The sequence below is a fragment of the Podarcis melisellensis genome (genome assembly GCF_964234715.1).
Source record: "Podarcis melisellensis genome assembly, chromosome: 1".
Taxonomy (NCBI): Eukaryota; Metazoa; Chordata; class Lepidosauria; order Squamata; family Lacertidae; genus Podarcis; species Podarcis melisellensis.
Genome location: NC_138528.1, coordinates 60177197 through 60193194, shown reverse-complemented (window position 1 = coordinate 60193194; position 15998 = coordinate 60177197). Strand labels below are relative to the sequence as shown.

The following is a 15998-nucleotide window of genomic DNA, read 5'->3' as shown; positions in this document are numbered from 1 at the left end:
GTCTTATCTTCCACACCCTATAATCTATTTTTTGGGTTTAGGGAATTTACTGAACTGTCTTGTGGTCAAAAGAAGGAATAAAAATTTTAAGATAAGTAAATACATTTAGTACCAGTCAGCACTATGCAGATTTTCTATTTCCAAGGAATAAGATACATTGGCTTTAACAGCCGATGCTTCCAGAGTATTTAGGATGACAATGTTACATCTTTAATATTGTACTTGGAAATATACTATATGAAAACCAATGGGTCTTATTTCCATTAAAAGTGTTTAAGGTTGGGAATCACTGGGTGTAAGATAAAGTACTGTATGAAAGTTGAATTCCATTTGTACTGGAAGTATTAGGGACATTTTGTGTCTTCAGCAACTCAAGCATTCTACAATCTCATACTCTAGTCTGGAACACATATAGTTAGAAGTAGTGGAACAGAATAGTAATATAGTGGAACAGAAACTTACTTGAAAGTTAAGGAACTTATTCCCAGGTAAAATGTTTGATTCATTACAGAATTACAAGTGCATTGTAACTAATCCAGAATTCTAACCAGATTTGGAAATTCTGCCAATTAATAACCTGCTATAGATTTTCATTGTTTATTTCATATTCATATTCTGTTCATATTATGTTGTGGGTTCTATCTAGGTTCATAGGATTCTCAGCTCAGAAATTTCTCCAAAGGCTTCAATATATACATCATGGCAGCACGATTGCTCATAGCAAAAAAAACTGGAAAGAATTTGATAATCTACAACAGGCATAGGCAAACTTCGGCCCTCCAGATGTTTGGGACTACAATTCCTATCTTCCCTGACCACTGGTCCTGTTAGTTTGTGATGATGGGAATTGTAGTCCCAAATATCTGGAGGGCCAGAGTTTGCCTATGCCTGATCTACATATCACACAATGGAAACAGGAAGAATGGACAATTGCTTTATCTGAGAAACTAAGAGAGTGTGTGCCCTGAATGATGCAACTGATACAGGCAATTTTACTGAAATACGACATCCCTTTATAAAGTATTCACATGAACACTCTGATGACTGGCACCCGCCAGCTGCACATACAGATCTATGGGAATCTTTTAATGTATTAGTCTTCTGGTCTGGGGGAGGGGGGAAACCAATTGTTTTGATAATGATATGCCCATACTTATATCCTGTTTCATGAAAATTTAAAAAAATTAAAACATGGAATGGCAGTGACAAATATGCCCTGGGGGAGGGGCATTCCTGAGACAGAGTGCTATGACAAAAACAAAAGCATGTACACCATGGATTAGCAGCTCCCTGCACTCCAGTGTTGGAGCACATTTTTTGTATACCTGGCATATCAAGGTACAGCTGAGGAGTTCCCTGTCTGAAACCCTGGAGAGCCACCACTGCTCAAGTTACATGGGCCAGTGGTCTGAATCATTATCCTATGCTTCTATGGTAGAGTCATCTGAAGGAGTAGGGTGAAGTTCCAACCATAAACTTTAGGCCAAAGCCTAAATAATGTCTCTGAATAGTCTTGCACATTTTCTGTGCAATTAGAATTATCCTAGGGATGGGAACCACTGTTCTAGTGCAGTTGGGGAAACCTTTCAGAAGCCAGTTAGCTCTTCCACAACCTGTTCAACAGATAATCTAGCTGAGACTAGACAGAAAATCTACTGAAATGTGTGCCCTGAATTTGGATAGACAAACTGTTTCCATAGAACTTCCATAGTCCATTCTCCCATCCAAGTTAAAACATCCAAAACTTATGACACCATTGTTCTCAAAAGTCACCTGCAAATTTTTAGCCACCCACAATATTTCTACAATTTCATAATTATAGAAATAATAATTACTGTTATAATTCACTGTTGGAGGCAATATGCTTCTGGAAACCAGTTGCTGGGAACTGCAGGAGGGAAGCACACTGTTGCACTCAGGTGCTACTTGTGGGCTTCCCATAGGCATCTGGGTGGCCACTATAAGAACAGGATGGTGGACTAGATGGGCCCAGGGGTGTCTTACCCATAGAGGCGTGGGGCACCAGGGCGCCAAGTTCTGGAGGGCACCAGGGAAAAGGCAGAGGCTGGACGTGGCACCTCCCAGCATCAGCTTGCTGCCCTTGCCCGCCTCTGCCATGCTGTGCTGAAGCAGCCAGCTGAGCCTCTACCTCTTCCCCACCAGAGGAGCCACCCTCCAGCCACTGCCCACCTCCTCCAGCCCCTCTGGCAGCACCATCCTTCCTAAAAAATTCTGGGAAACTGGGGGGGGGGGGTTTGCTGGAGAGAGTTTTGCACCACACACTGGATATGATTAAGACGGCCCTGATGGGCCTTGGCCTGATCCAGCAGGGGTCTTCTTATACGCTGATGTTTTTGCATGCCAATCTTCTCTCTCTCTCTTCAGTCAAATAGGTGCATGCACGTGAAAATGGAGTCTGCTGATGCATGACATTTATATAAAAATAAAGGTCATTGTCATCAATCTGGACAGCTCTGAGCAATTTTTTAAAAATTAAAACACCACTATGTTATCAACATTTGAAAGGATGAAGTGTATTTATTAAAGTATGTATTATTATTACCTTTAGTCATTTTAGTTCAGTCATGATAAAAAGATCTGCTGCACAAGACACATCCATGTATTTGAGTATTATTTAATTTTCCTTGCTAGAGCTGATTTGTAAGAGTACTTTTAGTACTGTGCAGTGTGCATGACAACAGCTTGTTAATGGTGTTGTTGATTTAAATCTGTGTAATTGATTTTATTAATTAATCTCAGATTAATGTTTGGGTTTTTAATCAGGTTTTAATTAGAGCTGTCCCTCGCAATAAAGTGTTCATCCTTTACAATGGGAGGGCGGGGGGGGGGCAATTTATTTGTATTTCTAGCTTTTTTATTTATAGAGTTTTTCAGTTTTGATCATGGATTTCAGATCGTTTGTTTTCAGGGGTTTTTTCCCCTTCAAACTGACCCTGTTAGAGTCTTCTGAAACCCTGAAAGCATCACCTGTATTCTATACCTACCCTTTTAATCAGTTCATTTATTGATTACACTGTTTAAAAAAAACAACCAAGAAAGTTAATCACCTTAGAAATCCCTGAATGACGAACTGACTGTTTGACGGTTCTGCTGATGTGAGTTAACTGGATCTGAGAAAACACTGGATTAAAATATTGCACTCTTTACAAACGTTCCCCGTGTAGTATAACTTGTGAAGGGATCGCGCCCTGCTCCTAATTAACAGCACGACACCATTCATTCACTCTCCGTTCATTGCGCGTCTTGAAACTGGGCATAAGGGGTGAAGCGGGGTGCACGCAACTGTGATGGATTTGACTGGACAGAAAATACAAAGTCAATGGTGGGGGGGAGGACGGCACCAGGGAAGACTGGCGACGTCGTCCGCTCCTTTAAAGGCTCGGCTAATAGGATAAAAGCGCAATCGTTATTTCCTCTTTAACTCGAGACTAAATGGACTTGGTAAGAAGAGCTCTCTGATGGGCACCTGAATGTGTGTTAACTGGGGCTTTCATTCCCCCTTTGTATTGGGGAAATGCATGGCATTATTCGAAAATGGCTACAATTACGGTTTAGTAAATAATCCCCGATTGCTGATGAGGAGACCAGCGAGCCTGGCGCTTCCTGGCCAGAAACAAATAGCTACATATCCTCCGCAGTCTGAAATCATGCCGCCCTCTCCCTGTCTCCCCAAAGAGACCGTCTGCCTGCCTCGCTCCGCTCGCCCATCGGAAACCCCTTGTAACGTGATGGAGCCATTCTACAGTATTGCACCGTGGAGCGCGCAGACCAGTTTGGAAAGCGCTGCCCTTGCTCCTCATTCTTCCAAGTTTCCAGATTTTCCCATAATCATGGGAGTAGGGGGGGGGGAGCCGGGGGCAACTGCCCCCTAGGTCAAGTAAAACAATAGAAATACCTAACTAACTGACCAATCAATGCCGTTCTGTCCCCCCTAACCAAAGTCCTGCTCCTCCTAGCAAAAATCCTGGCTATGCCCATGCCCATAATGCTCACCATAAAAACAACTCAGTGCCATTTTCTGCCGCAAAGGTAGCTAACGCGATGCCCTCCCCTGCAGCTCTCTCATCCCTGAACATTGGTTGTGCTAGCGGCGCTGATAAATGGTTGTAGGTCAAAGATTCACAACCGCACCATATTGACTGCCTTTGCAATATTGCTGGCTTTGGACAGATACCCCGAGATAACAGGTTATCAAATATATTCTTGTGGGTGCCGAAGCACCCACAGAACCCTGGAGATGGCTCCAGTGCGAGATGACACTTATTCCAGTAATGTGGAACACAATCGCCCCAGTCTTTTTTCCCAGCTCCATCCAAGTGAATGGAGAAGGAATCCTCCTATGGAGGAGATAACCATTCACTCCTATGGAAGAAATGGCCATGCACTGGTATGGGGAAACTATCCGTTTATTCACATGGAGGAACCATCCATTCATTCGTATGGATGAAATGTCCACTCACTCCTATTGTCTCAAGTGTGGATTGTGGTTGGTGGTGGAACACGCAATGACTTCCCCAATATGGGCGGAGCCCGGCTGGTAGGTCTGGATGGAGACACTAGCCCAGCTGCTCCAAAGCAGGATGTCTCAGTCGCCACGCCACCCATATTTGCCTATAGAATAAAAATTCATTGTTGTAAAGCCAAATCCAGGCCTATGAACAGAACTTAATATGAGCCACCTAAGGAAACCTCGGGCCCTTCGCCCAGAAGAGAGTACTGTAAATAAAAACTCCCAGCTTTCGTATGTATGTATGTATGTATGTATGTACTGTATTACAAGGCTCCCCTCCGCCCCGAAATACAACTGGACTTTTTTTCCAAAATGGTGGATAGAATGCCTATTGCATTGATTTAGAACCTAGCAGGTGATCTGATTTCAATGCGCCTTTTAAGCATACAGGTTTGATTTATAATATCGGCCACGATCGGTTCTATGGAGAATTGCCCTTGTTTTGGCATCTAAACCTACAGTACACGTTCACAGATTGACTGTCATGAGTCGCCATTTCCTCGGTTTCCATCTTGTCGCTGTCTTCCTTTACGCATTCCGAATTAGTTACGTGCCATTCCTCTCCCTCCACATCTTACCAGTTCGCACAACTATAATCGCAAAACTATAAATTCGGAGAGATTTAGGGCTAAAGAAGACGACCCCCCACCCCCGCACACGCACGACTTTGGGGAGGCTGAAGGAGCAATCCAGGAGCTGGTTCGGGGGGAAGTGGATTAGGTCTTACTTCTGCCTTTCCAAACTGTATACAGTGGTACCTCTGGTTACGTACTTAATTCGTTCCGGAGGTCCGTTCTTAACCTGAAGCACCACGTTAGCTAATGGTGCCTCCTGCTGCCGCTGCGCCGCCAGAGCACCATTTCTGTTCTCATCTTGAAGCAAAGTTCTTAACCCGAGGTAATATTTCTGGGTTAGCGGAGTCTGTATTCTGAAGCGTATGTAACCCGAGGTACCACTGTATTCCGGTTAATCTGAATTGGGAGTCCTATGCACGTCTACTCAGAAGAAAGGTCCACCGAGTACAACAGGGCTTACTCCCAGGTAAGCCTTAAATCAGCGCAGATTCTAGATCAGGTGGTGCTCTCCCATCCGACGTAAAATTCAGTTTAATAGAGTCGCATTGAGATGTTCAGGGAAAGCAAGCTTTCCTGCAGGACTTTTCCCTGCGTCCGATTCCACCCGCACCCGCTTCCCCTTTGGAAATTCAATCTACAGCTAACCCCGTTTCCCATTTGTGCAGATAAAGACCCGGAGTAGTTTGATTCCTTTTTTACTCAAGCCAAACAACCGGTGGAAATCTTGCCCAGGGCAAGAAATGACGATCGGGTTGACATCCGCCTCCCACCCCAGAGAGCTAGGCAAGCGAGATGCGCGCGCGTGTGTGAACACAGTTACTTTGATTCATGACTGCGGACTAGGAGAGGGAGGGGTTTTGTAATAGCACAAACATTCCCCATTCAGAGCTGCAAGCGCAGGGTCGGAGCAGGCGGCGTGGGTGGAAAGGCGATCGATTCGGGGAGCGATCAGCACGTCTGCATTGGCTGATGGATTGGTCTATAGGGCCTCTACGCGCGGAGACTATGTTCTTTGGAACATCCAGTCCCTGCCCGGGGCCGCCTGCTTCCGGGTTGGAGAGCGCGCGGCGCTAGGACCCCCCTTGCTCCTCCCAGAGAGGATGGCTCTGAATGCCTCCTGCGCCCGGGAATCCTCCGAGGATCTAATTAACAGGTAGAATCGCCCCCCGGGTGCCTGAAACCTCCTTGGCAGGCGCCATAGAAACGGAGCCTTAAGACCCCGCGCCATCTGCACTTCCCTTTCATTGTGCAAATCTCTCTTGGAAAGCACTTTCCTCTCCTGCTTCGTGCAGCGGGCGCCTCATTCAGCTCCCCTTCGGCTGCCCATTAATAAGGACCCCCACCTTTCATCTGAGAGATACGCAGAGTCTTTTTGTTTAAATAAATAAATAAAAAGGGGGGGATAATTAATAATAACGCACTCGACTCCCCATCGACAGCTTCCCAAAAAGCTTTGCGGGTTATATATAACCTGAGCGAAACAAATGGACTTTTCTCTACTTGAAGTAGACGTTATAACAGAGAGCCCAGCCAGACCGCATGAAATAGTTCCGAACCGTCGAGCAAGCGAGCGAACGAGTATACTGCGTTTCAGTGACGTGCAAAAAACAACAACAAAAAACAACAACAGGGCTTTCATATATGAATAATATCTTAATGCCTGAATAATAGTATCTGGAAACAACGCCAGGAACAATACATATCATAAAGTGTAACATTAAAACCAATAATAACAATGTAAAAACAGGAGATTGGTGTTTTGCTAGCACGAACCCGTGGGTTTCGGTCCGACGAAAATGTGTACAATTGTTAATCTGCTAACTGAATAGTAAGTACTACTAGTAGAGTATGACTATTATAATCAATAATCAATTTAGTTAAGCTGAAGCATTTAACTGAAAGTCAATGTTGTGTTTTTTATTACTTCAGCTATCAAAATACTTCGTTTCAACTGGGCTTGGAAGGGAGCATGGACTCTCCGCCCCCTTTTTGGGTTGTCATTGTTATGAGCAGCTTTGGGCGCTGCATGTTGAAACTGAAAGACGCGACATGAACCGAAATGATCGATAATAAACGATGACCGTTTAAAGAATAATCTCAGATTTCGGGTTAAAATGGCAGTGATTTCAGCTAGAACTGAGTCACACACCCAGCAAAACAGTGTTTAGGCTGCAATCCCATAGCCAGGCATGGCCAAACTTGGCCCTCCAGATGTTTTCGGACTACAATTCCCATCATCCCTGACCACTGGTCCTGTTAGCTAGGGATGATGGGAGTTGTAGTCCCAAAACACCTGGAGGGCCAAGTTTAGCCATGCCTGCCATAGACGCTTCTTTGGGAGCAAGTCTCATGGGATTTAGTTGCACAGAACCGGTGGTGGGTTTTATTCCGGAATGAACTGAAATGTATTCATTTGGAAATTTGCGGCAAAAGACCAGAAATCCTTGGTAGGGAGAGCGAGAGACTCTGCCAGGGATGGTGTGTCCAGTAGTGCCCTCAAAACAGGACTTTGGGGCAGAAATGCCAGAAGCTAAACAGAATCCCATCTAAAGATGGGCTGGAGGAGAGGCGTAAAAGCAGAGTCCTGGCTGTATGTACCACTGGAGGTGCCCTGCCTTGTCTCCTAAGCGTGAGAGAATTCCCCTTCTGTTCAGTTCGTCTAACACAAAAACAGTCTGTCGCTCCACCAACAAAGATTGGCTGCAAAGCCAAACTATTCTGGCCTCTGAGTCTGCGCCCACGTACTGGCGGATGGGGAGCACCACTCCGCACTGCGCTGCTACGCTTTGCACCATAGCGGGGTGGGGGTTGAGCTCCGCAGTGTGGCTCATCGAGGTTTCCCCAAGACAGGAGGCTGTTTCTTTTCAACAGCCCATGCAGGAAAAGAACCAGCCCTGAGACAACAACAGGTCCCCGCTGCTCTTTGCCTCTTCCCGTGTCAGCAGAAACACCAACCATAGAATAACCCAACACCATGCGGAGCAGACATCTCGCTCTTTGTTTACTTACTTCGCACGTGGAGGAGGGGAGAGATCGGGTTGCCATTACCTGTTAGCTGCCAGCCTGGATGAAATATATCCCCCGGGGATCTGCGTGATTATATAGCCCCAGAAAAAAGAACCGTGGATCATGCCAACCGTCTCCGGATCCCAGTTAAACTTCGCTTTCTTCCGAAAGCGACCAAACCAAGGAAAGGAAAGACAGAGGGAAGAAAAAGAAGATGCGTTGTAAGCAGTCATTTAGAAAGGACAGGTCGGTGCTAAGCCAAGGTCCACGGAGGGTACCTGCAGCTGTCAACCACAGAATATGAATGTGGTTTCCCTTGACGCTGCTAAATTCAACAATTATCCCAAACAAACACATTGGGGTTTTTAAGGATGGGGATTGCTAACGTCTCTGTAACCTATATATTCTTAATTCCTGTTCATTCTTAATTATTAGTAGTATTTATATTATTGTACTAGGAGGATACTGTACTCTGGGACTTTATGATTCCAGGTTAGCATATTGGGGAGTAGAGGGGGTCGACTATATTTGAAAAGGGTCACAAGTGGATCCTGGGCGATCGCCAGGTTCAAATCAAACATAATGTTCAAAAGCTTCTGAACACAACAGTGTTTGAAACGGATCCGTCCAGCAATTTATTTCATTGTATAAATAAGATACCTTTGCCACTTTGTGTTAGTCTGGTTTTTTCCTTGGGAGAAATGGTTGGGGGCGGGGGTAGTGTGTTATTTTGTGAGCCATTTCACGTTCTCGATTACTATGTGGTGATTTGTTTGTTTTTCCATTGGACACAAACACCTTGCTATTCTTCTCACCAAAGCAAAAAAGATAATAAAGGGGAAAAACTTGTTGAAGCGACGTGCATTTATCCGCCTATAAGCTAAGCTTCACCTTCCCTCCGAGTTTAGGGGCTTGATATAGATTTGCTTCGCTTTCCTCATATTCTTAATAAAGATTCCTTCCCTCGCTTTTAAAAAACCAAGACGGACCTGATTTGACAATCGCGATGTGAAAAACAACTGATGGACCGTCATCTCCTTAATTCCGAAGTTTCCAGAGAGCTAGGGGGAAAACAAACGTCTTTCGTCGTTTTTGGCCGCTTGGTGTAATGATTATTATTTATTAGGCATATAAGTATGTTTAAGGGTCTAAAATAGCAGTTGTCCAGAGGGACCACCTCTGCCCTGTTCCCTATCGATTTTGGCAAGTGCGGAGCGCAGACGCTGCCATGTAACGGCTGAAGTCTGAGCTTGGGACCAGCTCTGGGTTTGAACTGAAGAGGCGAAAGCAGGAAGCGGAGCATCATGATCCGACTCAGGGTGGGGTGCGGGCTCCTGGACTGCTTTCACCCCCATTCACAGCTGAATAATTTAGGATTTTCAATCGATTGCGGTTGCGGTCCTCCTGGCCTCACCTAATTGGAAGTAAGTTCAATTGAACTCAATGGGACCTGCTTCCAGGTGTGCCTTGGGCTACGAGTTCCTTGCAGCTGGTCGTCGTCTAAAATACATTTGTGTGTAAGAAAGTGGGGGAGCTACATTTTTTAATTTATGGGTGGGGTACCCTAGGTTCAAAGCCCCACTCAGCCAGGAAGCTCATGGGATGATCTCGGGCCAGCTACGTTCTTTCTCGACCTCACAGGGCTGTGAATATAAAATGCTTGGGGAGCAAACCATGTAAGCCCGTTCCGAGCTCCACGGAAAGAAAGCAGTAGGAAAAGCCAACAGGTGCACCAAATTCTCATACCAACGACAGCAAAACTGAGTCTGGTTTTAAACGGGGGAAGAAAAAAGAAACAGAAAATGAGGCGGGTGAATGAATTGGAACGAGAGAAAGAGGAGGAAAAAATGGATCAAAACCAAATGAATGGTCTCTTTGCAATGGTTTTTTCAATTCTGCTTAAAGAAACTTTCCCTAAACATTGAAGTCAAACGACGACATACAGGCCACCTCTCTTAGAGTCTAGCCTATGTTGTTAAAATGGACGCCTGAAGGGCGTTTGGGAGTCATGATGGTGCAGGTGGAAGAGGAGAACTGTCTCAACGTGTGTCTCTCTCTCTCACCTCTTTGATGACTTTCCCTCCTCGGTGTATAGTGCTGTTATTGACCATGTCCACGATGGCTACTCCCAGGTTACAGCGGATCCCAAAAGAGATGCAGAAGCCCAGTCCGCTCATGATGGCGATGATGTATCTCCGCGGGAGCCCGAAGCAGGTGCAGTCGCACAGGGGCGCCTTCTTCTCGGGCTGCTCCAAGGGTTTCCCATCTTCCGTCAGCTCGATGGTGTCGCCGGTCTTCTGCTTCTTCTCGAGGACTCTGCCCAAACCAAAGAGGACACGATCTCAGTCAAGGGACTCCAATCCCCTGGCCTCATTTATCTTCAGGATTTTATTTTTGCCCGCAGTGGGTGGCAGAGGTTAAAGCAAGGTTAAAGATTCAGGGCTTAATCTGAACCAGGAGCGTGCCTTAAAAATCAATTTAGCGAGTGCTAAACCTCGCTGGGGATATGTAGCAACATAGTGTACTGCTTTCCACTTAGCCGGATCCTTGGTCCGCCTAGTTCAGGAAGGACTGTCTGCCCTGACGGAGAGTGACCTTCCAGCGTTTCAGGCCCAAGAATGAACCCGGGGCCCTTCTGTTGCAGATGAGATCTGCCCTACATTAAAGTTTGGAAAGGGAAAGGGGGCTTCGGCACACGTTTATTTCCCTCACCAGTGACAAATATCCCGCCACAACACCCGAGGGGTTGGCAGGCGTGATTTAGGAAACGTTTCCATCTCCTGCGTGGGTTTCACGAAGCAATTCAATGAGGCGCCCCTGCCAGGCTTCTTGATTCCTTCCCCCTCCCCTCCATTCCTTATGTGTCTCCTGATGTATGGGAGGCGTTCGACTGCGGAGACGCCATGTTGGGCTACTTTGCAACCAGAAACATATCCTGGAAAGGGGGGCCGAAACCCACGTCTGCTTGCCTTTTAGAGAAAGGGCTTTAACTCTCTCATACAGTGAGGGTTGGGGGTTGGAGTGTGCAAGCCCATAAGGCCCGGTGAGGCCTATTGAGAAGGGAAAGGGCGCCTTTTTTTTTCCTTTCAGAGGCGACGGCCAGTTGTCTGGTTTTTCTGCCAGCACTCAAAATGGCCGCCTGGCGCTTTTTCAGTCAGCCGGGCCTGCACTCCAGCTACATCCCAAGGCGGCCGCGAATGAAGGCCTTCCTTGTCGGGAAGCCCGCGCTTGAAGGTTTAAAAGACACCGAGGAACGTGTAATGGGCGCACGGCTCCCTCGGTGTGGAAAACTCAGCGCTCCCAAGCAAGGCTTCCCTCCTTTCGAGGACCTCAGAGGGTCGGTGGGTGGGAATAAGCAGGCAGTGCATAGGCGAGGCGAGCGCCCTTTCTCTCACTGCTGTTATGGCAAATGGGGAGGGATCTGAATGGCCACCCCAACGTTCCTTAGCAATATTGAATTCCCATTGATTCCAGGCACGCTGCTGTTTCTCGCCCTTCAAGTTGTGCGCCTGCCTTAATTTCCCTTAGTTTTTCCATCGGAGGAAAAGCGTTTTCCTTTCACAAAAGGAAGGCTTGGAAATGGGATCGAAATATTATTCCGTTTGTCTTTCGGTTTGCAAATCCGATCTTCCATTGCAGGGATTTCCACCCACCCCCCACCCCGGTACTACACTGCTGGACAGGAGTGCAGCAGTGACCTTCACTCCTTCGAGATCTAGGTCAATAAAGACAGATTGGTTAAGATCTAGGAACAGGACCGGCTGATTTTAGGATCAAAAGTGTTTTTCTCTTCATCACGGGGATCCGTACTGGATCCTATGTCAGTTGAGCGAATTAACATAGCAGTCCTATACATGCCTACCCAGAAGTAAATCTTTTTGGGTTCAATGGGGATTACTCAGAAGTACGTGGGTATGGGGTTTAATTTTATTCACATATTCCTTTACTGGCTAGTTAGGGGAGAGGGATGCAAGTTGTTTTTCCCGTTAGAATCAACGATTGTGTATTATCTATTATTTTGCCTGGATGAGGGGAGATTGGGATTGGGTTTTGGATGGTATGATATGGTGTATTTTACTATGTTCTGTGTGTGTGTGTGTGTGTGTGTGTGTGTGTACACATACTATGCATATATCGAGTTTCAAGGAATTCTGTCCTTGACCTTAATTGCATAACACAATATAACATAACATAGCATAACATCAAACAACCGATCCTAATCTCATCCAGGCAATATCAGAAATAACACATAATAGCTGATGTTTACATTGCCTCCTCATACAATCATACAAATATTCCTTCCTAACACTTATTATTGTATGCCTAGAAAAGAAAGAAAAAGAAAAAAAGACTTGTAGAAACAGAACGGTAAAGAGGCAATTCTAAGATCAAGAGCAGAAAACTAGATCCTTTTTTTCCCGCGAAGCCTAATGCGAAATTAAGCATTCCTAGAGTTAATTCGACATTTTAATACAATAGTTGTTTTTAAAAACCATGAAAAAATGCACAGTTTGTATATCTCTTTATTCTCGAAGACAGCTTTGTAAAATTATTTCAGACTATAGCGGGAGTATTAGATTGTCATACAAATCAGCATTTTGCTTTTATTATATTTCGTTGCTGTCCTCTTCCTCTCTAGTAAAAATAAGGCGATATTTACGTGGCTGGGCATGACAGCAAATACGTGGGGTGGTGTGTGTGTGTGTTTGGGGTTGTACGGCCAGCTCTTACAATAAAAATACTGCATACCTTTTGGCTTATAAATTAGTACAGCCCTCGTTTTCTAGATGTTACCCTAAAGTAGCCTAATATTCTCCAATAAAACAACGCTTCGAATGCCGCAATGGTGGCTTTGCTCAACCAAAGGTGACCTTCCTATTCAAGTATTAACCTGCCACTCTGAATGTGCATAAGGGGAAATAGTAATGATTATTTTTTAAGATTAATAAATTAATCAATTTGGCATTATCTTTTCATTCTCAAATGCTATTATTTTAACTACCAATTAGTTTCGTTTTGGTTTTGGTTTAATTAAGGGGGAGGCTGCAGTATTTTGACGAACCATTTATATCGAATTCAGATGTATTTTTGTAACTAAGGTTTGCTGCGGTACTTTTTCAAACAGTTTCTTTTGTAGTACATTTCTGTGTAAGGATAAAGGGGTGGTTCAGTAGGAGGACACCCGTTTCCCTCAGTGTCTCTTTCCTATGGTCTACCTTTTATGTGTGTTCCAGAAAGAAGACATTAGATTATCAATTATTTATGCATCTCCATGTTTTTCTTCGTCTGAAGGGCGAATACACTGGGGAATGGGGAATCCAAATCGAAAACCGTGCTAATTCTTCCTTGGGGGGGGGGAGGGGAAAAAACTTTCTTATAAATAAATTGTAAACTAAAACCCAAATACAGTGCAAAGGGTTCCCTCCCATAAAAGAAAGCATTTTCTATTGTGAGGTTCATTGTGAGGTTCTAAATACACAGAACAAAATGAATAAATTACCCAACACTGGTATGATTTTTCTGACTGTGTTTCTAAGATAATGTCTGGAAACAAATATATTGAAACCACTGGTGCCTGAGGGTGTTAAATGCTTAAATATCAAAACCATTTGGATACCGTTTTGTTGAAGTTAAAGCCCGAGCTAGCAAAACCCAAAGAGCACAAATAATACCCACGTTTGGCCAGAGCTGTGTGGGAAATTATCCTCGTATCAGAAGTGAAGTCAGGAGCCACAGTTTAAGAAGCTCCACAATGGTAAATATGCTTACCCACCAAAGACAATCCCATCCCTTACCTGTAGAGTTGACCCAGCGATTTCCCAGCTAAATTTTTCAGCCCCTCCTTGCCAGGGGTCAGGATCCTTTGTTTTACGGACTCCATTCCTGCAAAGGTTTTAACTGGCGTTCACTTGGTTGGCTAGGGCACCCTTATAAACAGTGATGATGGCTCATATTGGTTCCATGTCTAACTTTTCTCCATAAAATGGCTATTGGTGTGCATCCAGATAAAGAGGGGTGTGTGTGTGTGTGTGTGTGTGTGTGTGTGTGAGAGAGAGAGAGAGAGAGAGAGAGAGAGAGAGAGAGAGAGAGAGAGATTCTCTGTATGCGTGTATGTGTGTAACTGTGGGCGCGGAGGAAAGGAGGAGAGCCAGCGCCAGAAAGAGGAGACGATTGAGTGTCTACATACAGCCCACGGATTTCTGAATAGAACAGAAGTTGTTAGACACAACTAGAAGGTCTTCCTGGAGGTGAAGGATCCACTAGCAAAAGGTGCAGGAGGAGCCATGGCGAGTTTGAAAAAAGAGAACCAGAACCGCCTGGATTCAAAGTCCAATTTGTAAGTAAAATCCTGGATTGGTGCTGATTAGTTTACTGCATTTGGGATAGGTAGAGGTAGTGAGTCGTCAGACGATGTAGACTTCAAAAGAGGATGAATACAAACCTTCCCAGTGCCTACTTCATGCCAATTTGGGTGAATCCCTGATGATTGTGTTACAAACTCTGGCACTGGTGTGCAATACATCAACCAGTTGCTCCAGTGCTGGAAAGAGTGGTCTAAAGCAGAGTTGCAGGGGTCACACCTTCAGACGTAGTTGGCAATTCTTCGGCACCTTCCTTCACTGCCGCGCCTCCCAGAGAGATTTCAGCACCATGGATAGCGCACAAGGAACAGAGCGTGCTCCGAAATGTTTTCAGCACCACGGAGAGAGCAATCGGAAGCTTTCCTCCACCATCAATGTTCCAGGGGAATTGGGCGGGCTCATTACAATGAAGTCAATGAAGAGCGGATGCCATGGAAACCAAAGAGGAGCCGAGTCAAGGTCTCTCCGTCTCCAGGTTTTCCAGAGAGCAGTGTACTTCTCAAAGAAAACGGGGGTTTACGAGACGCTGACAATTAACTTTCGGATTCCCATGTTTGACTCCCTTTCCTGAAGCATTGACTGACCCAGTTGCGCAGTACAAGCACTAGAGCACATTTCAGCAGCTTTTGCTGCAGTATAGCAAAATAAACTGAACACTTCCTCCCTAAAAAGACACCATTTTAAGCAGTGATCTGCAAACAAAGCAGCAAATCATCTGAGATTTAGTAAAAGCTATAATAAATTGATGAGTAAGGCCACCTCTCAGATTGTATAATTAGGAAACCGTTGAATCTTTATTTAATGGGCATAATATTTTATGACATTTCTTTACTATGGACTGGTTGTCCATAGTATCTATCTTTGATGTGTGTGTGTGTGTTTCCTTAATATGTATAGATAGTTCATTTTAATATTTTATCTATTCTTCCTAAACAATAGGCCCAAACTGCCATGCTCAGATTTGGCTTCTCCTGATCAAAATATAGTCCAATAATTTATATTATGGTAGAAATCTCTTATCCTGGTGAGATGTCAGGAATGTGAAAGGGACAGAATACCTGACTATGCAGGGGCTTCTCATACTCCAGTAGTGACTCCGACAAGTTTCATATTATTGAAAAGCACTATTCAGTTCTTATTTATTTTGATGGCAATAGTATAGTTTTATGAAAGGCAAAACATCTACCTATAAATGTGCACATTTTGAATTTGGACCTTGATCACTTGATTCATAAAAAATATATGGTACCAACACACTTAATTACTTGATAAAAATGTGCCCCTGTTGCTGTGCTCTAAATACACTGATGTTGCTGTGATTAAAATGTTTTTACTAAGGATGCCCTCTGGTGGAAGGACAATGGTGTTCGACAAGACTTCCATTAATTACTCATCTGGTGTTCAGTTTCACTGGCCATTCATAATCAGTTCCTCCTGCTTTGTAAAATGCTGCATTAATATGTGAGCAGAAAATATGTCTAATAAAATTATGATATTTTACATATTACCATTTCAAAGTAAAAG

At 44.6% G+C, this 15998-nt stretch overlaps 1 protein-coding gene across 1 annotated transcript in view; it reads right to left on the bottom strand.

Annotated features, from left to right (window-relative positions):
* The window catches only part of SLC17A6 (solute carrier family 17 member 6), a 50810-nt gene extending 35796 nt beyond the window's left edge, over window positions 1–15014 (bottom strand). Inside the window, exons 1-3 of the mRNA XM_081882891.1 lie at window positions 13908–15014; window positions 10176–10428; window positions 8155–8273 (exon numbers count right to left, since the gene is read on the bottom strand). Coding sequence (XP_081739017.1) covers window positions 8155–8273; window positions 10176–10428; window positions 13908–13993 — 458 coding nt within the window. The 5' untranslated portion in view covers window positions 13994–15014. The remainder of the gene's footprint in view (window positions 1–8154; window positions 8274–10175; window positions 10429–13907) is intronic.
* Between the last annotated feature and the right edge of the window lie 984 nt (window positions 15015–15998).